The 27,387-nt window shown below is 37.8% G+C and overlaps 1 protein-coding gene across 1 annotated transcript in view; it reads right to left on the reverse strand.

Moving 5' to 3' along the window:
* sntg2 (syntrophin, gamma 2) overlaps positions 1-27,387 on the reverse strand; it is a 43,549-nt gene that overhangs the window by 11,186 nt on the left and 4,976 nt on the right. The window contains exons 2-10 of the mRNA XM_017690941.2: positions 18,498-18,635; positions 17,953-18,009; positions 17,590-17,647; positions 16,218-16,261; positions 13,582-13,623; positions 11,111-11,198; positions 10,661-10,752; positions 3,838-3,965; positions 821-950 (exon numbers count right to left, since the gene is read on the reverse strand). Of these exons, the coding sequence (XP_017546430.1) occupies positions 821-950; positions 3,838-3,965; positions 10,661-10,752; positions 11,111-11,198; positions 13,582-13,623; positions 16,218-16,261; positions 17,590-17,647; positions 17,953-18,009; positions 18,498-18,635 (777 nt within the window). The remainder of the gene's footprint in view (positions 1-820; positions 951-3,837; positions 3,966-10,660; positions 10,753-11,110; positions 11,199-13,581; positions 13,624-16,217; positions 16,262-17,589; positions 17,648-17,952; positions 18,010-18,497; positions 18,636-27,387) is intronic.

A 27,387-nucleotide genomic window follows, 5' to 3' on the forward strand; every position in this document is an offset into this window, starting at 1 on the left:
CAGGACCTGTCAAATAACATCTTTCTAAACGCCCCTACTCGTCAGTGCCAAGCCATGTGTCACACAGTCTATTTATGGGTTATAGGTCACCACAATAAAAGTCAGAGTTCCGTTTCCCAGTCTCACATACAATCAGTTCTTAATTGAACATTTAGCAATCAGTCTCTGTATCCATAATTAGCTGACGTAAGGGCAGTAATTGCGTGTAAACCAGGCAGCTGCGTGGCAGTAAATCAGAGCATGTTTGAGCTCGGCTATAGAAAAGGCCCACTGGATCATCAGTGCTCTAATTAAGATGCTGCACAGGAAATGAGATCATTAGGCAATATTCTTGCAGGATTTTTGAACACTGCAACAGGAGAAGTGGGCATGAGGATACAAGATTCTGGATACAGGGCAGAAATTTTCATTTTATTATGCAATGGAACAGTGCATTAGTAGAACTGTCAGTGCTTGAAGTAAAAGAGTATTACATGAAATTGACCATGATGCAGAGGACACAGCTGAAATTCTGGGCTTTTCATTATTATTGTCAGATACTCGTACTTCCTGTGGCTATGCTTCAGCTCAAACAGAATAATGGGCTGCTTTTACCTCACCTCTCTGCTGCAATCGACAATTTCTCCATCACCATCCTCTGCTGTGAATACGCCAGTGGGTGGAAAATGAGCATTAGGTGTAATTGTCTTATTTCCGTTAGCTTCACCTAGCTGAGCTTCCAGTGTCTAGCAGTGTTTTCGGAATGCAAATATTCATGAGGCAGTCAGCATCCTATAAACTCACACACTCATCAGTGCTAGGCATGGTGGACAATACTCACACTCTCCTGGGTCAGATCATTGATATTGGTTGATATTGCTTGAAGCCAATCTGTGCTTTCGGCTGCAGTGCAAAACTGTAGAACATTGGTGCATACTCCATCTAAGGCAAATACTTCAAAACTATTTGACCTGATTGAAAGAGAGGGAGGGGGAAGAGGGAGAGGGTGAGAGGGAGAGTGGGAGGAGGAGATACTGAATGCATTGATATTAAAAAGCATAGAAAAATTCATTGCCTTCAGAAGAGCAGTTCTCTGTTGATACCATGGTAATCAATTTTTTACAGCAATACAGCCGCTTTCTGCTCTTAATGACATGTCAACAAATAAGACTTTATAGACTGTGTCTATATATATATATATATGTATGTGTGTATATATATATATATATATATAATTAGCAGAACTACACATTTCTTCTGTCTGAAATTCTTTTATCAGGGGATTCTTTTTATATGAACATCCTTTATTAATCATAGTTTTCACAATCAGAAAAAATAGTCATGCATGTATGCAGTTACATCATTGCTATGCAGTTTGTTTTTGTTTCCATGTGAGGTAGTTATTGATACCAGTTGATACCAGGCCATGGAATAGATTCATAAAAAGAAAAACGTGACACGGTAGCCGCTTGTCATCAATTGTATTTAATGGGATGTTTTTGACATTTAATTTCAGTGTGTGGTTGGACTACGGCACAGATGAATTACCTTTTGATGTGGTGGACTGAGTATTTAATGACAGCTATCCGTTGTATTCAACAGAATGTGACATGACTGTGACTACAGTGGCAAAACACATCTGGATAATGGTTGAGCAACTGCATTCATCATGATGGTCTCTAAGACCTCACGGCACAGCTCTCAAAACTAATGTCTGTATTATTTTAAAATAAGCTAACAGAGGATGGGAAAAAGAAAAACTGACTCTGAATCAAACCTGCTGAGCAAATGAACTTCTGATTCCTTTTAACTGCTGCATTAAGTGACAGGTTAATACCTGTTAACTAAAACTACAATCCCAAATCCAAAAAATTTGGGATGCTGTGTAAAATGTAAATAAATGTAAATAAAATCAAAATGTAATGATTTGCAAATTTCATAGAACCATATTTTATGAACAGAATGCATATCAGACATTTTACCATTTCATTACAGCACTGCACGCAAGAAAACCATTCAAGTGAAAACTGGACACCACATGAACACTGCACACTGAACAGGAACGGCAGTAATTTAATTATTTAATTATTCTAATTTTAACCCACAGATAGTTAAACCTGCCTCTGTGGATTCATGATGTGGTGACACATACAGCATGATAGAAGTAACTGAAAACTGAGAACTGTAAATGAATGGAATTATCAAAAAAATCCAGTGAGAACAGACTCTACTCATAACTGTACTCAGCAGGAATGCCAATGCTATCACAATAGCAGTAAATGTAGATTTACTTGATTTAACTGATTTTAAGACTCACCAAGAATCGTCAGTCTCTGGAATTAATTTGTAGCTGTCATCCATACAAGGATATATGAACATGACGAGGAAGACAGGTAAGTACAGCTAAAGTACCACAGTATATTACAATTAGGGTGTTTTCAATGTTGTTGTCTAGAGTACCATCATTCCAATTAATGCAGGTCATGTGCACAGTACATCTATTCCCTGCTTGGCCTGATTCTGATAGAAATTGCCTGGAGAATGTAATGTTCTGCTTGAACTACCAGCGGACTGCCGCCAAGTCCTCTGAAACCAAGAAACTGTCTGTGTGAGTGACAGAACACAATAAAAAATCCATTAGTCTGGAGTAGTGCATTTTCACTGGGCCTAGGCATACATTGCGAAAGGGCTGTAACAGAGACAAAGAATAACAGAATGAGTGGAAACAAATAAGATGAGAAGGAAAGGTGTGGAAAGGCAAAAGAATTCAGGTCTAAAAAGGGTGATGTGAATACAGGCTCTCTAGGGAGGCAGGCTCACAAAGGTGTTTTGCATGATAAAATCAATGAATCTCTCTTTCTGGGGATATGATACAGTCTGGGAATGAGCACATGATGCATAATCTAAAGAAAACTTGTACAGTTAAAGTTTAGTCAAGGAATCCAAGACGAAGCCTTAATCTGGGACTAATAGCTATTTTCAGAGGAGAATCTGCATAGATATTAGAATGTAAATCAAACGTCTTTTAAAACACATTTTAGGCCAAAACCTTATCTAAAAAACTATTCTAAAACAATGGGATTCTTGAGCATCAGGTCATGTATTCATAACCATTTTGTATAATAACTTTCTGTAAAGTAGCTTTTGGAAGCATTAAACACTTTGGATGTCGGGATCCTATCACCACCACTGGACAATTCTAACTTGGCAATTCTCTCTAAAATGGAGCATTTCACATCAAACCCCACCGAATTAATTTGTTTACATCTTAACGACCATGCAGAAATCTGGAAAAATCAGTGGAATTCTCCTTTAAGTTAGCTGGCACTTTCAAACTGTTTAGACTTGGGCATTTAAAGTACCAAGTGCAGAGGTGCCTGGAGCAAAGCAATAAATCGATTCCTTTCAGAGTGAGTGAGGTCTAATCAAATTAGACTATGATATAAAATATATCCACTCTGAGGCATCTTTCCCAATTATGAATGAAGCATAAGAGATGCACTTTACATATTGAATATATGATCTTTAAACTTCAATGCAATGATTTTATATATTTATTTTTCTCTTTAATTGATTTGCTATGCTGCTTATTGCAAGGACTACTGGGTCCGGAACAATACATGATATTTCCGCACAATCCAAGGCCAGTGTACTAAAGTTAGAGCTACTTCTCATCAACCTCTGTGCCTTAGTGTCCCTCTATTGGCGATGTGCATCAGTGACCTTTTCAGACGCTGCATGCCGCTGCATAGATATTAGACTTAACATCCTCTCACATAAATGAAAAATGCTTACAAAACCAACAGCCAGCCAGGTTGTGGCACACTTTGAGGCTGGTATTGCATCACAGTGGATTACCTTAATTTATCGCTTCCAGCTTTGTGTCTAGAGACTCGGGCCATGGACAGGGGGAGGGAGACGGCATCCAGCCAGCGCTTCTCGTACTTTGGTTCATTAGCCGAGGGTGAGGAGGGCGAAGACGGAGCCTAGATGGAATAAATGAGAGCGAGAGAGAGAGAAATGAGGAGAGAGAGAGAGAGTGTGAGGAGGAGAGGACAAGTATCTCATCTTAGCCTCTCTACGCTGTGCTTTGATCAGCGTGCAGGCGGCCCAACAACAACTGGGTCTCATAATTCAGTAGTATCTGCAGCCCTTTAAGTTGCGAAGCTGCATGCTGCCTACCCACCCACAGATAATAACTTTGGCTCATTAGAACACCATCATCCTTGAGTATTTAATAAATGAATAAGGATTTGATTGAAAACCAGGGGGGTGCTTTATATGAAAGCATGATACTCTTTCACGGATATGCAAACAGCATGGGAACTTCTGAGCCTTTTAAGATATACAAGGGATGAAAGGCTGAAACAAATTAGTGTTTGTAGACTATTCATGTTAGTCTTTAAAAGAGCCTAGAAACTACTATAGCCTAAATCCTGTCCTAGAACTGGATCCAAGGCTCAGAAACATTAAAGGACCGAGATAAAACACTGACTCTATCATGAGTCATGTTACAACAGTTAAGAACTCAGCTAATGTAGTGATGGACATGCTTTGCAGATTTGTATGATTCTGATCCAAATCTTGCTGGATTTTACAAAAACAGTTAATGTGCTTGTATGATATTGTCCGGCAAACATGTTCTAGAACACCTTGTTTACATCTTTATATGCATTTTTTCAGTCAGGCATCTCTGTTAAAACAGCCAAGAAACTGTTGTGGCAGAGTAAAATTCGCTCTGTTGTATAGAGACCTCAAGAGCTTCACAGTCTTTTAACTTGACCCAGAAAAGCTCAGATTGTCTAGTCCACAAATTATACCCTCCGCAGATTACACGTCCCTGCTTCAGTGCCAAACAGCAATAGCGGAAAGAGGACTGAAAAGCTGTACTGGAAGTATTTTTACTTCAGGGAGCATTTACTTAGAAAGTGAAAAAAAACCCTTGCAGAAACTGCATGAACAAGAGCAAAAAGTGCATTGTTCTACAAATCTTAAATAAGAGTCTTTATGGTATCTAAATACATTGAAAAACCGCCTTCAGAAACTGGTGGAGATTGGGGCATAAGGCCAGATATGCTGATAAGCAAAAAAAAAATGTGAATAAAATTTACTGCATTGATAAATCGACAGGGTTCAGTTGTCAGTTTGCATTATGATAATGTGTATTTTAAATTTTACTACTGTTCTCTTATACAGAGAAGTCCAATGACTATAATTGTTTTTAGTTGTGTATTTGAAAACAGCCTCCTTTAGACTGTGCAAAAATTTGATGATGAATATACCAACAGAAATATGTCTAAAATCACTTGGAAAATTACTACATTACTACATACAACTCCCATTAAAAGAACATCTTTTCCTTCTTTGGTAAAACTGCCACTTTGGAGATGCACCTGGTGCACTACAGAAAGAAGCATAGAATGACTAATTAGTATTTTCACTGGGGAATCTTTCACTTTATAAAAATACAGATTCAACCATACCATTTTACATAAAATGCAACTGTCTTTGTATAACTGTCCTCTCTAAAAACATTTACACACATCCACCCATTTAGCCTACAGTAGTTAAACCCCGCCCATTCATATTAAAGTTATAAGGAGTGTTTCAGCTTGGTCTGCACAATAAAAGGTAGCCAGTCACAGCAGAGATCATATACCTATATCTGTCTTGAAGGCACAGTAACAAAAGCAGCCTGTTTAATTCTAAGGGATAAAGAGAGTTTTGAAAATGGTTGTGTAAAAATGAATTATGACGTTTTTGGTTCATAAACCCACACATATGTTATAATATATATAACACATATATATAAGTTAATCTTAGAGGAAAAAATAAATGGAAAGAAAACTGTAGCATGTAAGATCTATATTTAAATTCAATTTGAAATTCAAACTCAATTTTGACAAAAATGTCAGAAAGAAGCTTATAATTATTTGAACCTTAATTAAATTAGCCCATGGCACATGACTGTTATAATCTGTAGTAACATTAGCAGTAACAGTACAGTACTGTTACTACAGTAACGGTAGTTTCATGATATTTCCCTACCAATAAACACTAATCACAAGTGTGCTACAATTATACTTCATATCTAACAGTGAAAAATTTCAAATGGCTCTGTGAATCCATAATCTGGATTACAGGCTGCATTACCTCTGAATAAAAATGAAAGTAGCTATTAATTTGATTTGCAGCAAGATTATTAGTAGATGACTGAAGAAATGAACAGAAATAACAGTTTAGATCATATAACAAGCACTCAAAGCTACAAGGTCTTTGCATTACTGTAGTTATTTCAGATGAAAAGGAAGGTATTAATAACTACCTAGCACAGAACGCTTAGAAGGGCTTCAGTAGAATCAAATCGTGTGCTTGCAATCAAATCAAAAGTTTGGTGCCACTGCCAATTAGGCCTATGTCTGAGGTGCTTTCTCAAGAAAGATGCTCTCTTCTGCACTGTTTATGCACACCAAGGCTGGATAATTAAAGTTGATTTGACTTTCATGTGGTGCTATGCTAGAGAGAGCCTGAGATGACAAGGAATAAAATATTGTCAGTGTGTCAAGATGGATTATGGTGACAGAATGTCTGTTTGCTACAGAGGACCTTGCCAAACGCCAGCACAGCTGACATTGTTGTCCTTCATATTAGTCTCCCTGCCATACCTCGAGATATTTCTGAGGCAATGAGAGGTGCGACACTAATTATTGGAAGGCATGTAAATGAATCAATGTTCACCCGCGGGTGCAATGAAAGCAAAACACTGTCAGTCAACTCAATGTCGGAGGAGCCTAGAGGGGACGACAAGCTCTGCGAATTCTAATCACCCGCAGGGAAGGAAATGCCAAGAATATAGACAGATAAAAAAAAGCTCTCATTTAGAGAACACAAGGAGGCACACTTCTTGTTGACTCAGCAATTAGGTAGGCTCATGTTTTAGCATTTTAGCTCATCTGTGGCTTCCAACTGAGAGGATGTGAGAGAAAGCAAAAGAGAGAAAGAGCGCGTCAAAAGAAGAAATGCACTCAACTTTTTTCCCTCCATGTCTGGTAATTGGATGTAGTGGCTGCCACTCAGTGTTTAATAATGAAGCAGCAAAGATTGTAGATGGTTTGTTTGCTCATTTGTTTTCCATGAAAAAGAAACAATCCCTTCACTCCTCTTAGCCTGTCATGGAGCAGAGCATATTTCATTCAGAGGACTTCATTAAAACATACCCCATCCAGCCTTTCGAGGGCATCGACATCTGTAAAGGAGAGAGCCGATGATTGAGCTGATTAACACACACTCACAACAGTGTCAAGAGCGCCCATGTCTCACGGAACAATTGTTGTCCTCGGCAATTACAAAGCATCTCATTTAAGGTGCATGGTAATTCATATGATTCCGACTAACATGCTTATTCGATTAAACTTTATTAAAAAATACAAAAGAATGGTTTGATCAAAAATCCTTTTTTTTCACTTAACCACAAATGTTGTTAATTAGCCACAACATGATTGGTGTCCAAATTTTCTTTTGTAGTTTTGCAGTGATGCTACGAGGCTTGTTTTGCTCACAGTCAAAAGGCACTCAATATGTTCCATAAGTCCATTCTCAAAACGTCTCTCTACCTAATCAAACTGCATTCAGGTGTTCAATAAAGACTTGTGGATGTGGTTTAGAGAACAGTATGATTTACTGGGAGCTATGAAAATAAACAAAAATAAACAGTTTAGTTAAACTCAGCGGACAGTCACTTCAGACAATGGCAGTGTTGTGCCAAATTTCAACACACCCACAGAAGCCATGTCACACATTTGTAGAGACATTAGATTAGACTTGTGATTTCTGCTTCCATTTACAAACTTTTCAAATAAATTTAAAGATGAACAGTTTATACAAATTAGGAACAGAACTTGGAATGTAATCTGTGTCCAAATGTGTGTATGATGTCCAGTAAGTCTTGAAGTTTGGCGCAATATGTTGTCTGTAGTCTCGTAGTTCCAGTGTTAAACTAAAGAGGCAAAACTGGTACAGTAAAGATGTTTGATCTATTGTTAAGAAGAAATTTGTGTAAATTAGATTTTTTTCACCAAACCATTATTTTAAACCTAATTAAAAATAAATAATTGATTACATTGTATCTTCTCATTGATTGGCAAATTTAAATCAGAGTTTAGAGTTACACCAAAATTCCTAACTTCTTTTTTTATTGGTAGTGCCAGATGTCCAAGTCTTTCATATAGCTTTTTCCTCTTTGCATCAATACCAATTATAATTACTTCTGTCTTGGGTAAAGTTTTCAAAATTTGATATTCATCTAGCTAATAATGCTGGACAGATATATTTACAAGCTTGTCTACTTCAGAGACATCATCTGGTAATACAGATACAGTTGCTTGTCGTCTGCATAACTATGAAAATTGATGTCCTGCTTTTTAGTAATCTCAGCCAGTGGCAAAATATACAAAGAAAATGAAAGTGGACCAAGAACAGAGCCTTGTGGTACACCACCCAGAATGTCATGATTATCTGAAATATGTTCACCTATACTCACAAAGTACTGTCTTTCTGTTAAATATGTAGAATACCAATTTAACACAGATTCAGTACAATCAACAGAGTTTTCGAGTAGATTTAGGATTGTTCTGTGGTCCACAGTATCAAATGCAGAGATTAAATCCAGAAGCATAAGAACAGAGACATCACCTGTATTAGCATTTATTCTCAGATCATTTACTACTTTAAGTAACGTTGTTTCAGTGCTCTTAATACTCAATTAAGAAATCATTAAGCTTTGAGAAGGCTATTTATTCAATCATTTTACTCAAAAACATATGCAATAATACTCATCTGGAGAAAACCTCTGGTGCTTTGGTGGAACAGACACTGTGGCCACTGCATGTTGACCTTGGCACTGCACGCTCTGTTTGGTAGAGAGCTGCCTAATAGTCTGTGTCAGCTACCTGACCTGTCTGAGAGGGAGCAGGCCACACGCAACCTTATGACCTGCTGTCTTGTTATTGGTTGGTTCAGTACATGATTAGGTCAATCCCGCCCTTCCAAGCACAGCCAGAGCACAAGCTGAACTCCATCTACCACACAGACCAAATTAATAATTAACGCACAGAGCTTGGGCTGTTTTTGCCTACGGTGTCAGAAAAAGTTACACTGGAGGTACATTTTTATTCATCAAGGTCCAACTGTGTACCTTCAATAAATGTTTCATCAGGTAATCAAATGGTACATGCGTGTACCTTTCATAACCTAATGTTACAGAATAGAATGGAATATGGTAAAATAAAAAATAGAATGAAATACAGTAAACTCATGTTCCCAAACTAAAGGTCCTCGAAACCCATCCTTGAGGGTTCTTCCCAGTGACAAGAGGGATGCCGACAGTCTAGTACATTCTGAAAGTGTATGGAAAAAAGTAGTGGTTTCTGCCACTATCACAGCGTGTAGCAAACAAAAACGCGCTAGGGCAGATATGCTTTATTCTAAGTATTTTTACACTGAATGCTAAAACCGAATTCATTAAGTAGTTACTAAATGGAAATAGTAGTCAAATCTTGCTATATTCATGCTACAAGCAAACTAGCTTCTCTGCACATTTAATAGATGTCATTAAGTTGCATGTGAGCAAGATTACTACAGTGACCATCCACTCTTCAACACTACACTATAACATCTGCTACTCAAATTGTAACCTAAACCAAAGATGTAGCCAAAGTCACTTCACAATTGAATCACAATTCATCACAATTAAAAAAATTTGCTGGGTTTCACAGGGTACTGTAGCATCAGCAGAAGAAGAAAAACAGGGGTAAACACAACTGTACTCTACTACTGACAAACTACCATATTTGACCTGCTGGATTGTGTGGGGTATTTTGGTGAGGTTGCCAGTCTTATGACATCAACTTATCAAATTTTGCCTCTTGACCAGCCTCTTAATTCAGAAATTCCAGCGATGTTTGGTGGAAAGATATCTGCATCAGATTTGGAACATTTTTTGTTTACCACAAGGTGTCATAGCAGTCATTACTGTAACCACCAATAATTTTTTCTTGTACAGAATACCAATTCAGATGTGGAGTTACTAATGTAGACATGACACTGACGCTCTATGGAAAAAAACACTAAATCACATCCTTAGAAATGTATTAATATAACTCTGTAATGTGAAATCAAGACATGGAGGAGGTGTCTGATCCCCCCAACGTCAGTGAGAAAAGACCCCATTCACCAGCAGCCTCTAGATTACACTGTTCCAAGGTACTGTGTGGTATGTGTGCCCGTTCTTTTCTCACCTCAGCAAGCCACTGAAATCTCATTCACACCTCTTAACATTGGGACAGATGTTTGAAATTCATGTTTGTAATGCTGGCCAATCAGAGCACAGGGTTTTCACTACTATGCACAGAAGCCACAACAAAAGTTTCATGGTTATAAATAGAACACAAGCCCAAACAGCAAAGACAGTAATTTCTATTGACTATCAAGCCTGACACAATGTGCTTCTAGTAAACTTCTTAAGGTTCTCTGCCTGACAATGCTATATTTACAACCTGATACTGTCATTCAGTCAGCTTTCAACTGCTGTGAATGAGATCCATTACATAGGAATAATGTTTCAGCTGACACAATACTACACTACTGTCTGTGGGAAGCTGTATATAAAGAGAGATGCACTTACTGTGTTGCTTGAGTTCCCATTTAAATGTAAACCACTGTCAAAAAGAGGAGAAGATGCTCTGCTACTTTGATCACTGGATGGTCCTGGAGAGCCTAAAAAACATGACAGCTTGTTAAATATACAACTACAATATTGTAACAATGTCTAGCTTCCCTACTATGCCTGGTTGTGTTTACTAAAACACTGACGTCGACTGGACAAGTAGGACTGCAGTTCTGTCACAAAGCTTCTTTACACAATGCATAAATTAAAAAAAAAAAGATTACATATATTTTAAAAGGCACTTATTCAATAGTGAAACTGAACAATCCAGTAAAACGCCATTATGCAGCAGCAGCATTACATTTCACGGAACGGTCTTAGCTTTATAGTTTTTTAAAACTTTGTTGTAGCCCCCTGCAGAGCTTTGCCTTGTGAAGATGCGCTGTGAGCAGCGCTTTGAGAGCTCACCTAATGGGAGCTTTAAAAAGGCTGGTGCCTCCCTGAGGTACCTCACAGTGATGGTAACTTCATCTCCAGCAGTTCGTAAGAGATGAACCTGAATAGGGAAAGAGAAAGAGAGAGAGAGAAGCAGTAAGAGGGAGGGATATAGAGGCAGAGATCCTCTTAACATTGCAGGACAGTCTACATGATAAGCAGATAAGATGATATCGTTAAAAGAACAGCTTGCAAATGCATAAAATGAATACTTCACACTTAATTGACTAACATTTGAATTACAATCAAATGTAATCAAAATGTAAGCGCACAGCAGAGTTCAAGTTAACTTCCATGAATAATTACAAAGAGTTCTGTAACCTCAGCCGGGTTTTCATGTGATTGTAAGAGGCTGGCTAACTGCTGCTCAGACAAGTAATTACCCTCTCAGTGTCTGCTAGCTTCAAATTGCATCATCCGCTATGCATCAGGATTTAAAACCACAGTCCAAACACGAGAAAACTCAGTGCTGAAATATTTTTGCTTTTCCATTTTCTAAACAGCTGTTTAATACTTTCCAAATACCCTGGTACATTTTGTCCCTTTAACAGAACTGGTTCAGTACATGATTATATCTGCTATATGCCTTTGATCATATAATTATAACCATAAACAGAGGAATTACTACATTTTTGAAGTCAATTTTTTCCTCTCTGATCAACTTGAAGTACTCGTAAAGCATTTCCACAGAGGGCTGACACCAAATTAAATTGGGTGTTTTCCCAGAAACACCCCTGTGGAGTCTGTTCCCTGTTTTGACATGCTTAGGCACAACGTATGGCATTATTTAGGTCATGCTTAGAAATAAAAAGAAAAAAAACACTTCAAATGAATCCACTCTTGATTGAACAAAGTTAAAACATGGTTGGTAATATGCTTGGCACCTCATGCTTCAGACATATTTTATTAAAATGGCATTATTTAAAAAAAAAACCCAGATTAACATTTGTCCCCATAAAGTAGCCTTTCTTAGAGGAATATAGTTCAAGAAAGGGGCTAAATCCTGACTGTGAAATGGAACAATTTAAAGTACCCTATCATCTTTTCATTACAACTTCGGGACATGTCAATGACACTGCATAGAGAGATTTAGTCTATAAAATCTAACTGTGTCATAAGGGGAAAAGGAGATAGTAGGCTGTAATCATGTTGAGCAATCATTATGACTTTTGCAGCACTCACTGGAATGTCAAGCAGGTCAAAATTACTAGCAGATAGCAGTGTTAACTGAAGCAAATCAATATTCATAATCCAAAAAAACAGGCAGGATAAGGCTTAAACCAGTATATGCTACAACTCTGTTTTAAGCACTGCTACCAAAACAGTCAATACATGGTGAGGTTGAACCAGTACCGTTGTAACAAACCAAGACCAAATTTCACATTTCAGGTGTTTTGGGAACAGCATACACTGTAATCATCTATTTACTGTAATACATTACTTCAAGATCACCACTTTTTAAATACAAAGCATTTTGGGTGTTAATTCTATTATAACTCAAGGCCATACCGCTTTCCCAGTCATTTTAGAATCATCCTCAGCTGTGTTCATTATTTTGGGCCTAAGTAAAATGTCATATTTTTATACTTTTGTTCTTATAAGTTGAATCATATAAAGTTGCGGAGTACTAACATCATATTAGAATCATTTTATACATGCACCTGCAACCAAATCCACAACCAAACCTTTGAATGATAATATAACTTCATACATTGACTTGTGTGAATGTTTAGAATTTTGCAATTTGTGAGACCAAGATAGTCACATAATCCCATGACAATTATTTCACATAAACCAGGTAAAAAACAGTAAATAAAGATACAAATCTCTTCCTGTGGCTTACAATTGTGCCTTAAATGGTTTCCTTCATTGTTGAGCTTAGAATACGTTTAATCTAACCGTGTCTCTTCACAGCCTCACTAACACCCACAATGATCATGATTCCCTCAGTATCTATCCCTCAAGTATCAGTGGCCACTGAGAAATTGTTACTGTTAAGACAGCTTGGCTTTGTCAGGTAGTGGTTTCTGTGAGTAAGATCATTAATCATGTCTTTTGACTTCCTGGATGTAAGAACGCAGCTGTTTGGAGTGTGAGAGTGAGAGACAGAGTGAGAGAGAGACAGAGAGAGAGAGAAAGAGAGAGAGAGAGACAGAGAGAGAGAGAGAGAGAGAGAGAGAGAGAGAGAGAGAGAGAATCATCAGTGTATCACAGCCCTCTGAAAGTGTCAGCTCATTCTCACTAGGGCCTGCGTGTGATGAATCTACTCCCTATCGATTTGTTATGGTTGAGGTCCAGGAAGAAAAAAAGAGAAACATTTGTTAGAAATAAAAGGACTGCATGTGCTTCAATGAGACATCTGCTGCACCTTTGATCAATGCTACATCACTGCCATTCAACACTGCAGGCAGGAATAATGGAACAATTGATGAGCAAATACTCACAACTTCTTCGTGTGTGCACTTCTCCACATTAATGCCATTGACCTGCACAAAACAAGAGTTCTCATTAGAAATTGTTTTCATAGAAAACTAAGTATGTTTGTACACTTGCTGTTATGAATGGAAAGGATGCAACAAATGGCATACTTTTAATTACATATTTGTTGATATTGTGTTCATTTTTGATGTAAAATAAACATGACTCCTGCAGCAAATTATGCATTTTTCCCCACAAATGTTAATGTTATTATTAACTTTACATCTGACCTGAGAAAAAAATAGTGACTGTGGCATGTGCAAAAGTGGACTAAATCAGTACCACCTCCTTTGGCAGATATTACAGCTTGCAAACACATTTTGTAGTCAGTTAGCAGACTTTCTAAACTGACAAATGACAATCTTCACCCACTCTTACTTGCAGAACAGTTCTGCAATATTCACTGGCTGCCTTGCAAGCACAGCATGTTTAAGATTTACTCAGACATTTTTCAATGACATTTATGGCAAGGAACTGCTAGGGCCAATCTAAAAACTTCAGCTTGTGTTTTCTGAAGTAGTTGATGGTGGATTTTGTCAACTTTCCTTCCAGGATTTGCTGATATTTAGTGAAATTCATTATTCCATCTACCTGTGCAATGTTTCCTCTTTCACTGGCTGCCACAGAACCCCAAAGCACAATAGGTCCACCTCCATGTTTAACAGTCAGCAAGATGTACTTTTCATCAAATGCTGCTCCTTCTTTTCTCCAAACGTTAATACAGTGATCGTGGCCAAAGAGTTCCATTTTTAAATCAGCAATGACGCACATCAGAATGGTACACCATGACTCCTGACTGCCTGCAGGTCCTTTTTCATATAAGGGATTTGCTTTGCCTTTTTAGCCAACATACAAGCAGTTCTATCTGAGATTCTTCTTAGTCTTCCAGTTCTTCTACAGTTTCTCTTAACTACCGTTCCTTAATGCCATATCAGACAGTGGAATTTACAAACTAGAATTGCTTCAATATCTTTTTAAAGCCTCTCCTGCTTTGTAGACATCAATTAGCTTTATTTGCTATGTCTTTAGCCAGATGCTAAAGAAACCATATTTGCTCAGCGTTAGCAAAATTTTGAAAAGTCACAGACTTTATTGTGCTCTGGAATTACTATAAGCTGATAATTCCTAATGACAATTCTTGACCTGGCTAACCAGTCTTAACGAGTCATTTAAGGTTATGAGACTTCACAACTGGAAGGGTGTCAAAACCTTTGCTCATCTCAGCTACTATTTTTTAAATTCATCAAATATAAAATGTGCATTAACAATTGCAGATAAATGTAATTTGTGGCCTGGGGTGCCTAAACCTTTGCACTCTGCAAAATGTAAATACATGCATAATTAAATAATTTGAGACACATTTATAAACATTTACATTTAATAAACTTTAACAATCTGTATTGACAGCTTCTATTTTGCACTTATTGTTATTGGACAATGTCAACCAATGACAAACGTGTAAAGGATTGCTTTTGTTTTGTCTTTGGTGTTTTATGTTTTTTTTTAATTCAGGCCCTGGGACAGCATAAAGCAGCTTTTTTCCCACCACCATACTTCACAGCCGGGCTGATGATCTAATGTTGGTACGCAGTGTTTTGTTTTTTGCAAATGTAATGCTGTTTACATTTATCAAAAATGTGTATCTTAGGAACTTTGTTTCAGTAGAACTGAGGAGCAACCATGTGAGTCATGAACACAGTTGTTATCAAATGCAGGAGATGCATTAGCTGTAGCCCTAGGGGTCTTTGCCACTTCTGCTGTGTGCCCTTGCCCTGATCTCTGAAGGACATAAACTTTCATGGATAGCACTAATGGTGCAGGATTTTTTCATATGTATTTATATGGCAGGAGAGGTCCAAGTTGCACCTGAACAGACTGGAACAGCTGCATCCAATTATAACCTTAGACTATCTGCATAAAATATAGTAAATTTTAGTTTAGTTTAATATTCATATCCAACCCAAAGTAAGTACTACAATAAATGTAGCTCAATCTCCCAATCAGCCCTTTTTCCCTACATTATTTCAATCTAAACACTACTTTTTTGTCCAGTTTGTACTGTATTTTAATACATAATCCTATTAGCCTTCCAAAGTCAAACCCAGCAAAACTTCAGTCTTCTTGATAAATGTGCCACAGCATGGTAAAGCGAGGATACCTGAACTTACACTACAAGGTCACTGATATATTTAGGTCTCTCTTCAATGATGAGCACATAGAAGCTTTGTTTATTGTACAGAGCTAAATGTCTACACATCCCATCTACTGCAGAAAAACAGTCCAATGAAATTAGTCTAGGAGAAAATAGGACACCGCTCTAAATTAGAAGATGAAAGGTATAACATTTCATTACGTTGCTTCTTTTCCATTTGAGACACTTGTGGTAACAAGGCCCAAAAAAAGATTACGCTTTTTTAAAAGCCTCATTATTGCTATTCTTCAGATTCGTATAATGAGATCAAAGGTTAAACCAGCAGTCAACCTGGAGAAAATGAATCAGAGGAGGACATCATTAGAATGCAGAAAGCACATTGCACTGACATGCACCTATGGCCCTGGGCAGTGTGAGGAATAAGAGTGAGCTAATGCTCACTGCACTAACCTGTAACACGGCATCGCCGATAAACAGCATTCCTGTCTGATCCGCTGTAGGCCAGACACACAGAGTCAAAGGTTAATAGAAACATTAGAATATAATTACTCATTTCATATGTGCTAATGTGATAGAAATGGCAATCAGCAATGGCAGCTGATGAATCCCACCATAAAGCCCTGAGCAATGTGCTAGACAAGACGGAATTTAATCCAAATTTCACACAAATCTGGAATTTAGTTAATTTTATCGTGACTGACAAATACAATGGGACTTTATTAGCTTTCCAAACACTTTCATGCGGCTCTGAAAGTTAGCGTGAATTAAAAAGAGCCAAACTGTCTCAGAGGCATAGCTAAGCTGGAGATGAGAGAGGCTAATAATCTTTTACTGCAAGTTATAAAACCTAACCAAAATATAATCAAACCATTATGAAATGGGTTTCCAAAACCCACACCAAGCCTCTGCTGTGAGTTTCCAAACGTAACACTCTGCACACTCTGTGCTGACATGTTTGTATTACTGCAACAGAACATATGGCTCCATGCCTGCTTTGGGAAAGCTCCCGTCATTAGTTTTTGCTGAGATACTGCAGATGTAGCCTAATGTCTGATGCTATGGGCAATCGTTTCACACCTTTCTTCATCCTCTTTCTTTTGATTGATGAGTCTGTACCGCAGCTCTCTCAGTCACTCTACAGGATTTTTCTTGCTGTTTTACAGAGCCAGAGAAGCCTGAAGTTCATGTATGATATCGGCCTGCACCCAACCTACCATTAATGGAAGCAGAAATTTCAAACTATTGATTGTATCTACTCATGAGAGAAAGTCGGCTCAGGAAGCCACTAGAAAAATCATCAGCACTGTCATTTCTGGCATGAGAGAACTAATATGGCAGCCATTGTGTAGAACACTTCAAATAAAAAAGCTGCTCTCACAATCCTGCACACGCACATACACACACTCACTCACATTTACCCACAGAAGACGATTTGTAATGGATGCCGTTCCCTTTCTCCCTGGAAAAGAACCTATTAATGTACTAGAATTTTAGAAGTTCTGTTGCATGCTTATAGAAAGCCTTTCATTTTTCATGGTTCAGAGGCAGCATAAGAGCCACAACTCAGTGCTATCCTAGAGCTTCTGCACACTTGGGATAAGCAAACCAACACGGGTGATGGCCTCTAATTACACGCTTTCAAACGGACTGCTGCTACAGATCAAGTGGATTTCAGCACGGCACTGCGGACAGTCTAAATTACAAACTTGAAAAGAGGTAATCGCTGTCGATAGTTGTGAGAGAGTAGAATATACTCCTTGCTTGAGCCTCAACTAATTTATTGTTGTGCAGTAATTGGGAGGAAAACTTGATAGTGCCTCACCTACTTGATCTTTGAAAATCTTCGAAATGACCACAGGCACTTTATGCTCAGCTCCTCCCTGAAATAAATAAAAGTCCATCAAGGTGATTTAGTAGCACACCTACCGCCTACTAATTATAGAAGCCACACTTCATAACTTAGAGCCCCATCCAGCTCTATTGCCTCATCAAAGTTTCTTCTGGATGGTGTAATGAGCCTTAATCTCTACTACAAAGCTCTCTTTGATCCCTAAAACAGATTCATATTGAACAATCATCCTTCTTGTCTGTGGTAAAGGGTGATCATCTTAATACATAAGGATGCTCAGTAAAGTTCCTTGAAATGACTTTATGTATTTTAACAAAGCAGACAAAATAAACCTACTTTGATACTCAGACCAAGGCCTCCAGTTGCCTGTCTTCGGAGTACAACAGTTCTGTGCTTTAAAAAATGGGAATTTAGTTGGTAAAATTATTTAAGCATCAGGTTCATCAGGATGATATGTTTGACAATGACAACACTGATAACTTGGCATGCACATCCTGATTACATATTTATTCAGTACCAGCCCAAACGCGATGATATCTGTGAGAAACTGTATATAATGCACTTCACAGTGCAAAGACAGTACCAGGGTACTGAGGAAAGGCCAAATGATGTAAACTGTGAAAGAAAAAGTGTCTCTCTTCCAAACTATGAATTAGAATGAGCCGCTTCACTGGAATATCAAATGTAATGAAAAATATTCTAATGCCTCTCCTTTTGCTGATCCTCTGCAATCTGTCAGTAGCACAGCAACTCTCCCACAACACTGCACTGGTACTGCACACAAGGCCAAAAAAATGTTGATGTATGTTCAGCTCTTAACAACCAACTAAAAAAGCTAGGGCATCAGTGAAATTGAAAGAGAAAAAAGCTTTAGTACTTACGTTTAAGTGATGTGCACCACCGCCTATGCAGACCACATCTTGTTTCTGTATGGTCAACATTTCTTTTGTTAACTTCAAACGGATATCATAGGTATTATTGGTGTCTTCGTCATACAGCAGGGCCAGTCCAGTTTTTGTCTGCAAAACAGAGAGGGAAAATGCTGAATTATTTGAATGATTTGGGATTAGGGTTAGTCAGTGTGCTGCAAATAAAGAGTTTTTATATTTATTAAAGCCCCTTTCTACACTCCTAACACTCTAAATTGTATTAGTCTCAATAGCTGCTGATCCGGCATGTTCCGGTGGAAGTATTTATCAGCTTTCAAATGAAAACAAAGGATATTGAATTGCCTAAGCATTCCAGTTGACTCTGAAATCTATCTTAATTTACCAAGAATGCTGTTTAAAAATACGAAAAGCATCTAGGAGGCAAACATATTTAGAATTTTTGACTTTGTTGACAAGCCAGTTCTTAGTTGCAGAGAACAAAAAGCAATTATTTATTCTTCCACTACAAGACCAGATTAAAGGCACAGTCCAGAGGACTGATCTTACACTTCTACTGAGAGATTTGTCTACTTCAAGGGGTTAATTGAAATATGTGGTAAAGAAAACTTGCTTTCAGGTCTGCATCACTTTGAAACATTGTTTCAGGAAAATAAGGCACAAAGGACAGATAACATGAAGCTTTACAGGCTGAGTTAATTTAGTTACACTCAGAAATTAATCCCAAGAGCACATTCCTGTAGCTGTTAAATTGAAAAATATTCTTCAGAACGTGAGTGAAATATAAACAGGTCTGTAATGATTGTGAACGAATAAAATGGAAGAAAGAAGATTTGCCCTCCTGGTTCCATCTACTTTTCGAGTGGAAATTCAGGAAGCAGAGTGTCAAAAGCAATCTAAGCACAACTGCTTGTGCCTCACTGCTTAATTTATAGAGATCCTTGCTGTCAGCAATTCTATCCTCCTCTATACTGACCTTGCTATGACAAACACAGAGCATAAAAAGAAAAAATGTACCATAAAGACACACTAAGAGATGAATGTGTTACAAATTACACATTGCTTTAATTATGGTCATATTTGCTGCTCCCAGTGAGAGTGACACTACTGATTCTTGTAGCCACAACTAGATCTACAGCCACTTTGTCCGGGCCTAGTTCTCTTGCCAGCACCGCAAACATTTTTCCCATGAGACACAGATTTAGGTCAAGTGACTCCCCCTATAGCTCCTCAGGGATAGGATAATTAATCAAAGTTTTGAGTCATGGTCTGACTCTATGAGAACACTGGTACAGTATGCACTAGGGGATCACCACTGGGCTCTGCATGTCTGCCTTCTGGGATTCAAACTGCAGCTAGAGTGGCAAAGACAGGAGCACATTACTGTAAGTCTCTGTGAGGCTAATAATAAACTACACTGTATTATGAAGTTCACTGCTGGTCTGCTGACCCATGTGAATGTCACAACCAAAAAATGTTGACTAATGATTAACAAGGTGTAAGATAAAACTGTACAACATCTTCCAATAATCATCTTGTTTTAAAAAGGCAGGTTTATTGATTACAACACCACAGTTACAAATGCACTGTATAGAAAATGCTTAGAACATCATTATCTGGAAAACTCACAGCAGAGACGACGGGAAATGTGTTTACATAAATGAATGGATTGTTAATGCCCTGACTAACCCTAATCCACTGTTTGTGACTCACTGGTCAATATCTATAAAGAACAATAAAAGATTTCAGATAATAATAAATATTATTTAGCAAACTATTTCAAATTAAATAAGGCACATGTAGTACTTGAAATACAGATATGAAATATATCATCCACTATATGGATTTGTTCAATTTCATCAGCAGCACACCTTATTTAACATGACCAAGGATAAATTAGCTGAAGCAGGTAGTGGATGGTAACTGTAAATACTGGAATTCCTTAAGGAGAGGTCTAGAAATAGTTAAGCTAACAAGCTGTTACTGCTTCTATATGTTATGTTAGCATGAAGCACAGACAAATAACAAGCCAAATTCTCAATATTATTGGAGGAGTCTGTTAGCCTGTCAAAAAATCATTTTACTTCACAAAATCACAAAATCTTTTACTTCATATACACACAATTTGTATCTATAAAAATGATTTTGTTTCATTTACATGTAATTTGTAGCTAAATGTGCATCAGTTAGATCCAGCTGGTGTAGGTTCCTCTCTTTCAGTCATGTGCAAAAGTGACTTCAATGCCTGCTAAATAAGGCTTTATAAAGACCAGTGGATATCCTAAGTATCATGTCAATTGCAGATGAATCTCTAAGCCATTTTAATGAGAAAGTAAACGTAACAGACCATTTTAAATTGAGTATTAGATTTTAATCAAGTAATCATGACAGATCTACATGGATTTCAAAGTGTCTGGGATGTGTTTTACCATACCAACTAATACAAAATATACCGACTTCAGTACTTATGGAACAACATTGACAAGCTCTGGATGGAGTTTTTGGCTAGAGAGCTTGTAGCTCTTTGCCAAGATTGATATATCTTCCGTTTCACTTTAAAGGTTATGAAGACAGTGCAGAATCAGGAGTAGCCCAAGAGAAAGGGCTTTACTGCATAAAATCACTGCTTAAGCACACTGAACAGTGTTTTCCATGCTACAAATCGTAACAACTTTGCAATGCCGCACAGGAAACATTGCAGCTGATGAGGAGTGGATGTGGTAAACTCAACCAAGCGGTAAATGCCATAAATCTACTGATATTTCTCTTTCTTCGGGGTATTTCCTTCTGAAGGACAGCGTTTTTTCAGCACAAAATACGCCAACACATCATATGAAAGTCTTTATTTAAATATACCTAAATGCCCTGAAACCTGCTTCAAATAATTAACCACACACACTGCTCTTTGTTTTATACAGGGAAGAGTGCCACAGCATCTTCTCAGAGAATCTGGGCACTGGCTTGCCTCAATCAAAGCAATTTTAGAAGGAGACTGGAGGTCAACTGCTGACTGGAGATCAGACCTGATAATGTTACTCTCCTCCAGGGCTGGTTCTCTCACACTGTTAGCCAAGAATATCATCTTTCTCCACAGCTAGGACAAGTGAAAAACTGCTTTTATTACATCCTTAAACATCCAAAACATAATTCAAAGGGAAACAGAGTCTGTGTTAGGTGCATCAGACCTATTACAATAGTTTGTTTCTTGACTTGTCACATATCAAAGATATACAGTCCCTCTAAGGTGCAAAGTGTAAATCTGCTGAATCTATATTCCAGAACTGTGCCCTGTGCACCAATTCTGATTGTCTGGAAGACGGAAAAGCACTGCATGGGGACAAATCATATGGACTTGATGACTGCCATGAAACTCAAGGCTATAATGAGTTTAATAGATTTTTTCAGCAAACTCCAACAGGGATTCCCACAGTCAAGGGGAGGATAGGTACCCATTCTCAGCCTAAAATGCTTCTTCCTGCTCTAATCTTGTCAGAAACAAACTGTAATTGCAGGAGTTTTCTTTCACAACCCAACACCTAAAACAATACCAGCATCTACAGTACAGGGACAAAGCAAAGTAACTGCTGGTGAAGTGACTGAGCTAATGACATAAATAGCTGAACAGACCAAGGTCACGAAAAAACATTAGTCTTAACATCATTTTTAAAGATGTAGATTATTGCAGTCATCATTCTACTGTCCAATAGTGATATTCAAGGTACAATAAGAAACTTAACCTTTCTTAGTTTTTGCCTGTGAGAGGCAAAGATGGCAGATGTGCCATATCAACAAAAATGGTTCATAAATGAATGCTAAAAAGAAACGTTCTAACTAAATACAGTACACGATAACAGTAAAGCATTAGTGGCTTCTTTTTCACCGTCGAACCAAATGGTTCTCAGGGCCGTACTGTGCGGACTAATGAGACCGATTACACTTTCTTTTTCCATCTGTTGCCACTACATCAGTACCAATAAATATTAAAGAAAATTACACAAAATATTGGTTAACAGGCTAATACCTACACCACAAAACACATTTGGTACCACCTGTTACTGCCACACCAGTCTCTCGGCATGCTCTCAGATTCTTTATACTCGAAACAGGAGTTAATTGAACATCAGTTACTGAAACTGAGCCTCTACTTTGGTGGTTGCACTTGTAGTCGGCTAACAATGTTAGCATTAGTGAGCAGAGCACAGCTAAACAACCACAAAACAATTCTAAAACACAAAACTATCAACACCAGACATTTGTGTGATTTAACCTCCTGTTTTTAAGCATCGACTCACTGGTGCCGAGCCTGCACTGCAGTGGGAGGCACCGCATGCTTATGTTAGCTTAGCCTTGCAGGTTACAGCTTAAAATACTACAAAACAGATTTGATTTTGGCTTGCCGTCATTCCAACACCAATCAGCCGATTTTGCTCTTGTTGTCATATATTTTTACTATCTATACATCTGACGAACAGAGCACTGTTGGTGGAATCCAATCTGTACTGGGTGTTTGAATCTCATTAACTAAGCTAAGTTAGCTAGGACAGAGGAGCCACCTGGCATTAGCTTTGCCAGGAGGCTAACGCTCCAAACACCAGAGAGCACGTTTAATTTCGGCTTTCTGCCCCTTTAATACCAGCCACTTGACTTTGCCTAAACTTGCATCAGTAAAGCTTTCGTTAGGCAAAATCGAACTTGTTTTGTGGTAAGCAGAGCTGCAGAGCTAGCAGCATAGCAACTAAGCTAATGCTACTCTCTCCTGGTTAGCAGCACTACGTCATCTGACCAAATGGTTCCGTTGCCCCAAGGACAGTTGGCAAACCCCGCTGACAAAAAAACTTGCGTCTGGTTTTTTAAAGCTCTCCGTGTGGAAATGCCAAAGGAACGATTGCCCTCTGGGCTCAGAACCATTTAGCCCTGCAGTGGAAAAGTATGAGAGGCAAATCCTGGCAAAAAGGAAATGAAAATGAAAACAATAAAATGTAAATGCAAACCTCTTTTTGCCATTTCTTTTTCCAAACATCTGCGCAAATATCCTGCCAAAATTGAAAATGAAATGAAATGGCTTTTTCCACATGAGCATGAGCCGTTTGTGACAAAAATAAAAATAAATTGAAAACGTGTATTTGTCATTTCATTTTAGTCATTATTCTGGTTTTTCACGGCCAAATCTAAAATGAAAAAGGTAACAGACAAAAGAAAACACAAACTTCACTTTGACTTTGGGTTTTCTTCATGAAACGCAGAATAGGTGTCAAAACTAAAATCAAAATGCAAAGTTTACTTTCTGATTTCTTTTTTATAGCGATTGGCTGCAAACCTGACAAAATTCAAATGAAAATGGATAAATCAACAGCAAAGTGACTGTCTGTGATTCTGTTTTCAGCGCTGACACGCTTTAACTGTCAGAATGAAAAGGCAAATGAAAACGAACATCAGTGCCACCTGCTGGAGATTCACTTTTCATTTTCCAGTTTTCTTTTTCTTTTTCTATCTGACCAACGTGCAAATACATGTTAATTAGCACTAGGCGGGGCTATGGGGTACATTTTAGGACAGTTTGGTCTGATAACTTTTCTCTGAGACCGTTTGGTCTGACGGCGTTTGGTCTGATGTTCAGTTTCACCAGATCTGAGTCATGACGGTGTTTTTTCTGGAGACTCGAAGTCTTTTATCTTGAGGAATGATGGCGATTCTGCCGCAGACGGCTGAGGATATCCTAAAATTTACCCCGTAGCCCCGCCTAGTGCTAATTAACATATATTTGCATGTTGGCCAGAAATTGCAAATGAAGGCATTTCATTTCATTTTCAATTTTGGCAGGATATTTGTGCAGATGTTTGGAAAAAGAAATAGCAAAAAGAGGTTTGCATTTACATTTTATTGCTTTCATTTTCATTTCCTTTTTGGCAGGATTTGCCTCCCATAGAAAAGAGGCCAATGATTTGCTATGAGATCATTTGTAGCATTTTCTGTTTACTCAGAAAATGTCATAACTGAATAAGAAACGTCTAGCCTTCTTTTGACATGGGCACATCCTAATCATATTTTAGTTGGGCTCCATTCTATTCAAAATTTTATGAACCTGATAAAGACAAATGACTTCTTTGCCAGTGTCATCTTCATCTATGCCATTTCCTTAACAATCATTCTCATTTTCTTTAAAAATATCTCAACATTCAGGAGAGAAAGCTTAAAATGCAAGGGTGTGCATTAAAATTCATACCTGTTTTGGATCAAAATGGAAATGAAAAGGCAAAGCTGGGGTGAGGAGGAATAATGAAGGAAGGATACGGGCCCTTTTATTGGGTCAGTAAACAAATCAGGACAGCATTAATACTGTACCACCCAGCTGATCTCAAGAATAATTGCAGGATCATTTGGAAGCTGAGATTGTATTATGGTTGTCTGTATGAGTCAGTGATGTTAAAAGCCACTGAGGAGGATTAGCATAAGCCAGTGAAATGGCACACCTAATGATCTAGTGTGTACGTACTTAGTATTACTGGATTGGGCCCTGGTAAAACACATGGTGAATTGACTGTATAACTGTATAAAAAAATTCTTACATACATACATACATAAATAAGACATACAATAAGATAACCTTGACATGAAATATATATAAAGCAGGCAGCAATCATCACGAGACCCCAGATTAGGAAACCCCTCAACTCCCAAAGACAACAGCAAGATATGTACAGAAATCAGTCTGGTGGAAATGTCTGGTAGCCACTGCTGGAGATCTTTGCTTTATTTATTTATTCTGGTATGTAAAGATAGGCAGAAGGTTTTATTTCATAATTCCTCAAGGGAATCCAAACGTGCAGTCTATGCATCTGCCAACATGCGAATCTAAATGATTCATGTCTGCTAGCAGCTTCAATTCCAGTTCATGCTGAACTACATCTATTACTTTGGGCATTTCATTCAGGTGATGTTTAGGTAAATGTATTTCATTATTTGTGCAGATGGAAGATGCAGTAGAGGTAAAATTATGGCTAAATGACAACATATTGACAAAATATCCCACAGTTCATTTATCATGCAGTATTTTGTGGGGACATGTATGATAAAAATTGGATTTTGCATTGAATAAAATGTAGGTTACTGACATACATCATCTTCTCTACAGATTATAATGGAAGGCGGCAATACATATTAACCTGTTAAACGTAAGGAATAAGGGTTTTTTTTCTAAAGGTATAAGGAATCCCGTAGAGATTGTAGAGCTGTATACAGAGCTGACACACAGGTGACAGAATGACAACTGAAGAATACTTCCTGAGTATGCTCAGTTCTGTTTTACGGACAACCAGGCAGAAGTCTCACACTTGCAGACAATATTACTTATGCACGTGACCAAAATCCTTATCTTATCAACTATAAGAATTAGAGCTGAGACAATAAGCAACTTTGAGAAATTGATAAATCGAAAAGCCAAAAATAATGCTACTGATTTTTTTTGTCATTTTTCATACATGTATGTTTTAAAAACATTAATATAATTCACATCAAAGCTCATAGTTGCCCCTGTTCACAAATTTTAATGTTCATGGCACCATGTTGAAACACTTTTTTATTTAACTTATTTTAGGAGAATGGGCTGTTGATTGGTGTCTGTCTCTGAGTCATAATGGAAAGAAGAAAAATGATAACTTATTTGCAGTAAGTACTTGTTGGAGTCTTCTTCTCGCATTCTAAGTGTTAAAAACAGTGCATCAGACTTGATGTGAAGGTTTCAGTGCATTAAATCCATAAAAAGTGCTGAAAAGTGGTACCAGTGGTACCAAAACAGTATAATGTCATACTTCCAATGTCAATATTTCAAGTACTAAGGATGCAATGATTTCTACACAGTATTTAAAAAAACCTGAAACAGTGTATTACATTTTGAAACTCTGAAGGTCTCTGATTATGTGTCTTTTGAGGAAATGACTGTCAATTTTCAAAATGAGGCATCTGTGTGCACCGTATTAAAGTAATGTGTGTGTGTGTGTGTGTGTGTGTGTGTGTGTGTGTGTGTGTGTGTGTGTGTGTGTGTGGAGTGGGGGCTTCTGCACTGCATGCATCCACTAGTACACATGACTGAGCTTCTCTTCCGACGTCTTCTGACGTCGCTTGTAAATTCTAGGGGTATCAATGTTTGGGCTTTACCTTGTTACAAAGCCAAACTAATCTTCACTTCAGAATCAAAAATGATCTTGAGCTTGAAAATATTGTTATACAACCAACTAAGAACAGTCATGACCGTACTCATATTTCCACAAGATTTGCATGTCTCTTTGAGCATCTGTTTAGGGGGATTATAGTGTCCTCTGCTTGACATTACAAATGGCTGCAGAGAAATTCTGCTTGCTATGTTTTTCCACAGAAAGACTCTTTTGCTCTGAGAGTAGAATCTGCCTTTGCAAATGCAGACTTTTTGGCAAAGGTTTTTTCCCCAAAATCTGCATTTCAAACAGCATGACACAGAACACATAAGCAGCATGGAAACCAAACACAAACGTAAATTTGAAAGTAGCTAGTTGCTCATGGGTATTCAAACATCAAGCCATATCGCTGAAGAGCAAATGATCAAAAAATAGATTAATTAATGTTCACTGTTCAAAATCTGTCATGCAAGACCTTCAATAAATGTGTTTTTCTGATAGATATGCTGGGGTGTTGCAGCCACAATGGCCAAAAAATGACAAAGCCATCTTTCAAACAAGACAGCTACAAACGTGGCCTGGATTTTAAAGAATGATGCGACAGGAATCCATTAATTACAGCCTCCCAGTACTACAAACACAAATCAGATTCATTTTAAACTGAAAAGTCATGTACAGAAGAGGATTTAATTGGTCAATAATTGTTGACAGCCAATGCAGATCTTCTGAGACTT

This window comes from Pygocentrus nattereri, chromosome 10 (genome assembly GCF_015220715.1).
Source record: "Pygocentrus nattereri isolate fPygNat1 chromosome 10, fPygNat1.pri, whole genome shotgun sequence".
In the NCBI taxonomy this organism is placed as follows: domain Eukaryota; kingdom Metazoa; phylum Chordata; class Actinopteri; order Characiformes; family Serrasalmidae; genus Pygocentrus; species Pygocentrus nattereri.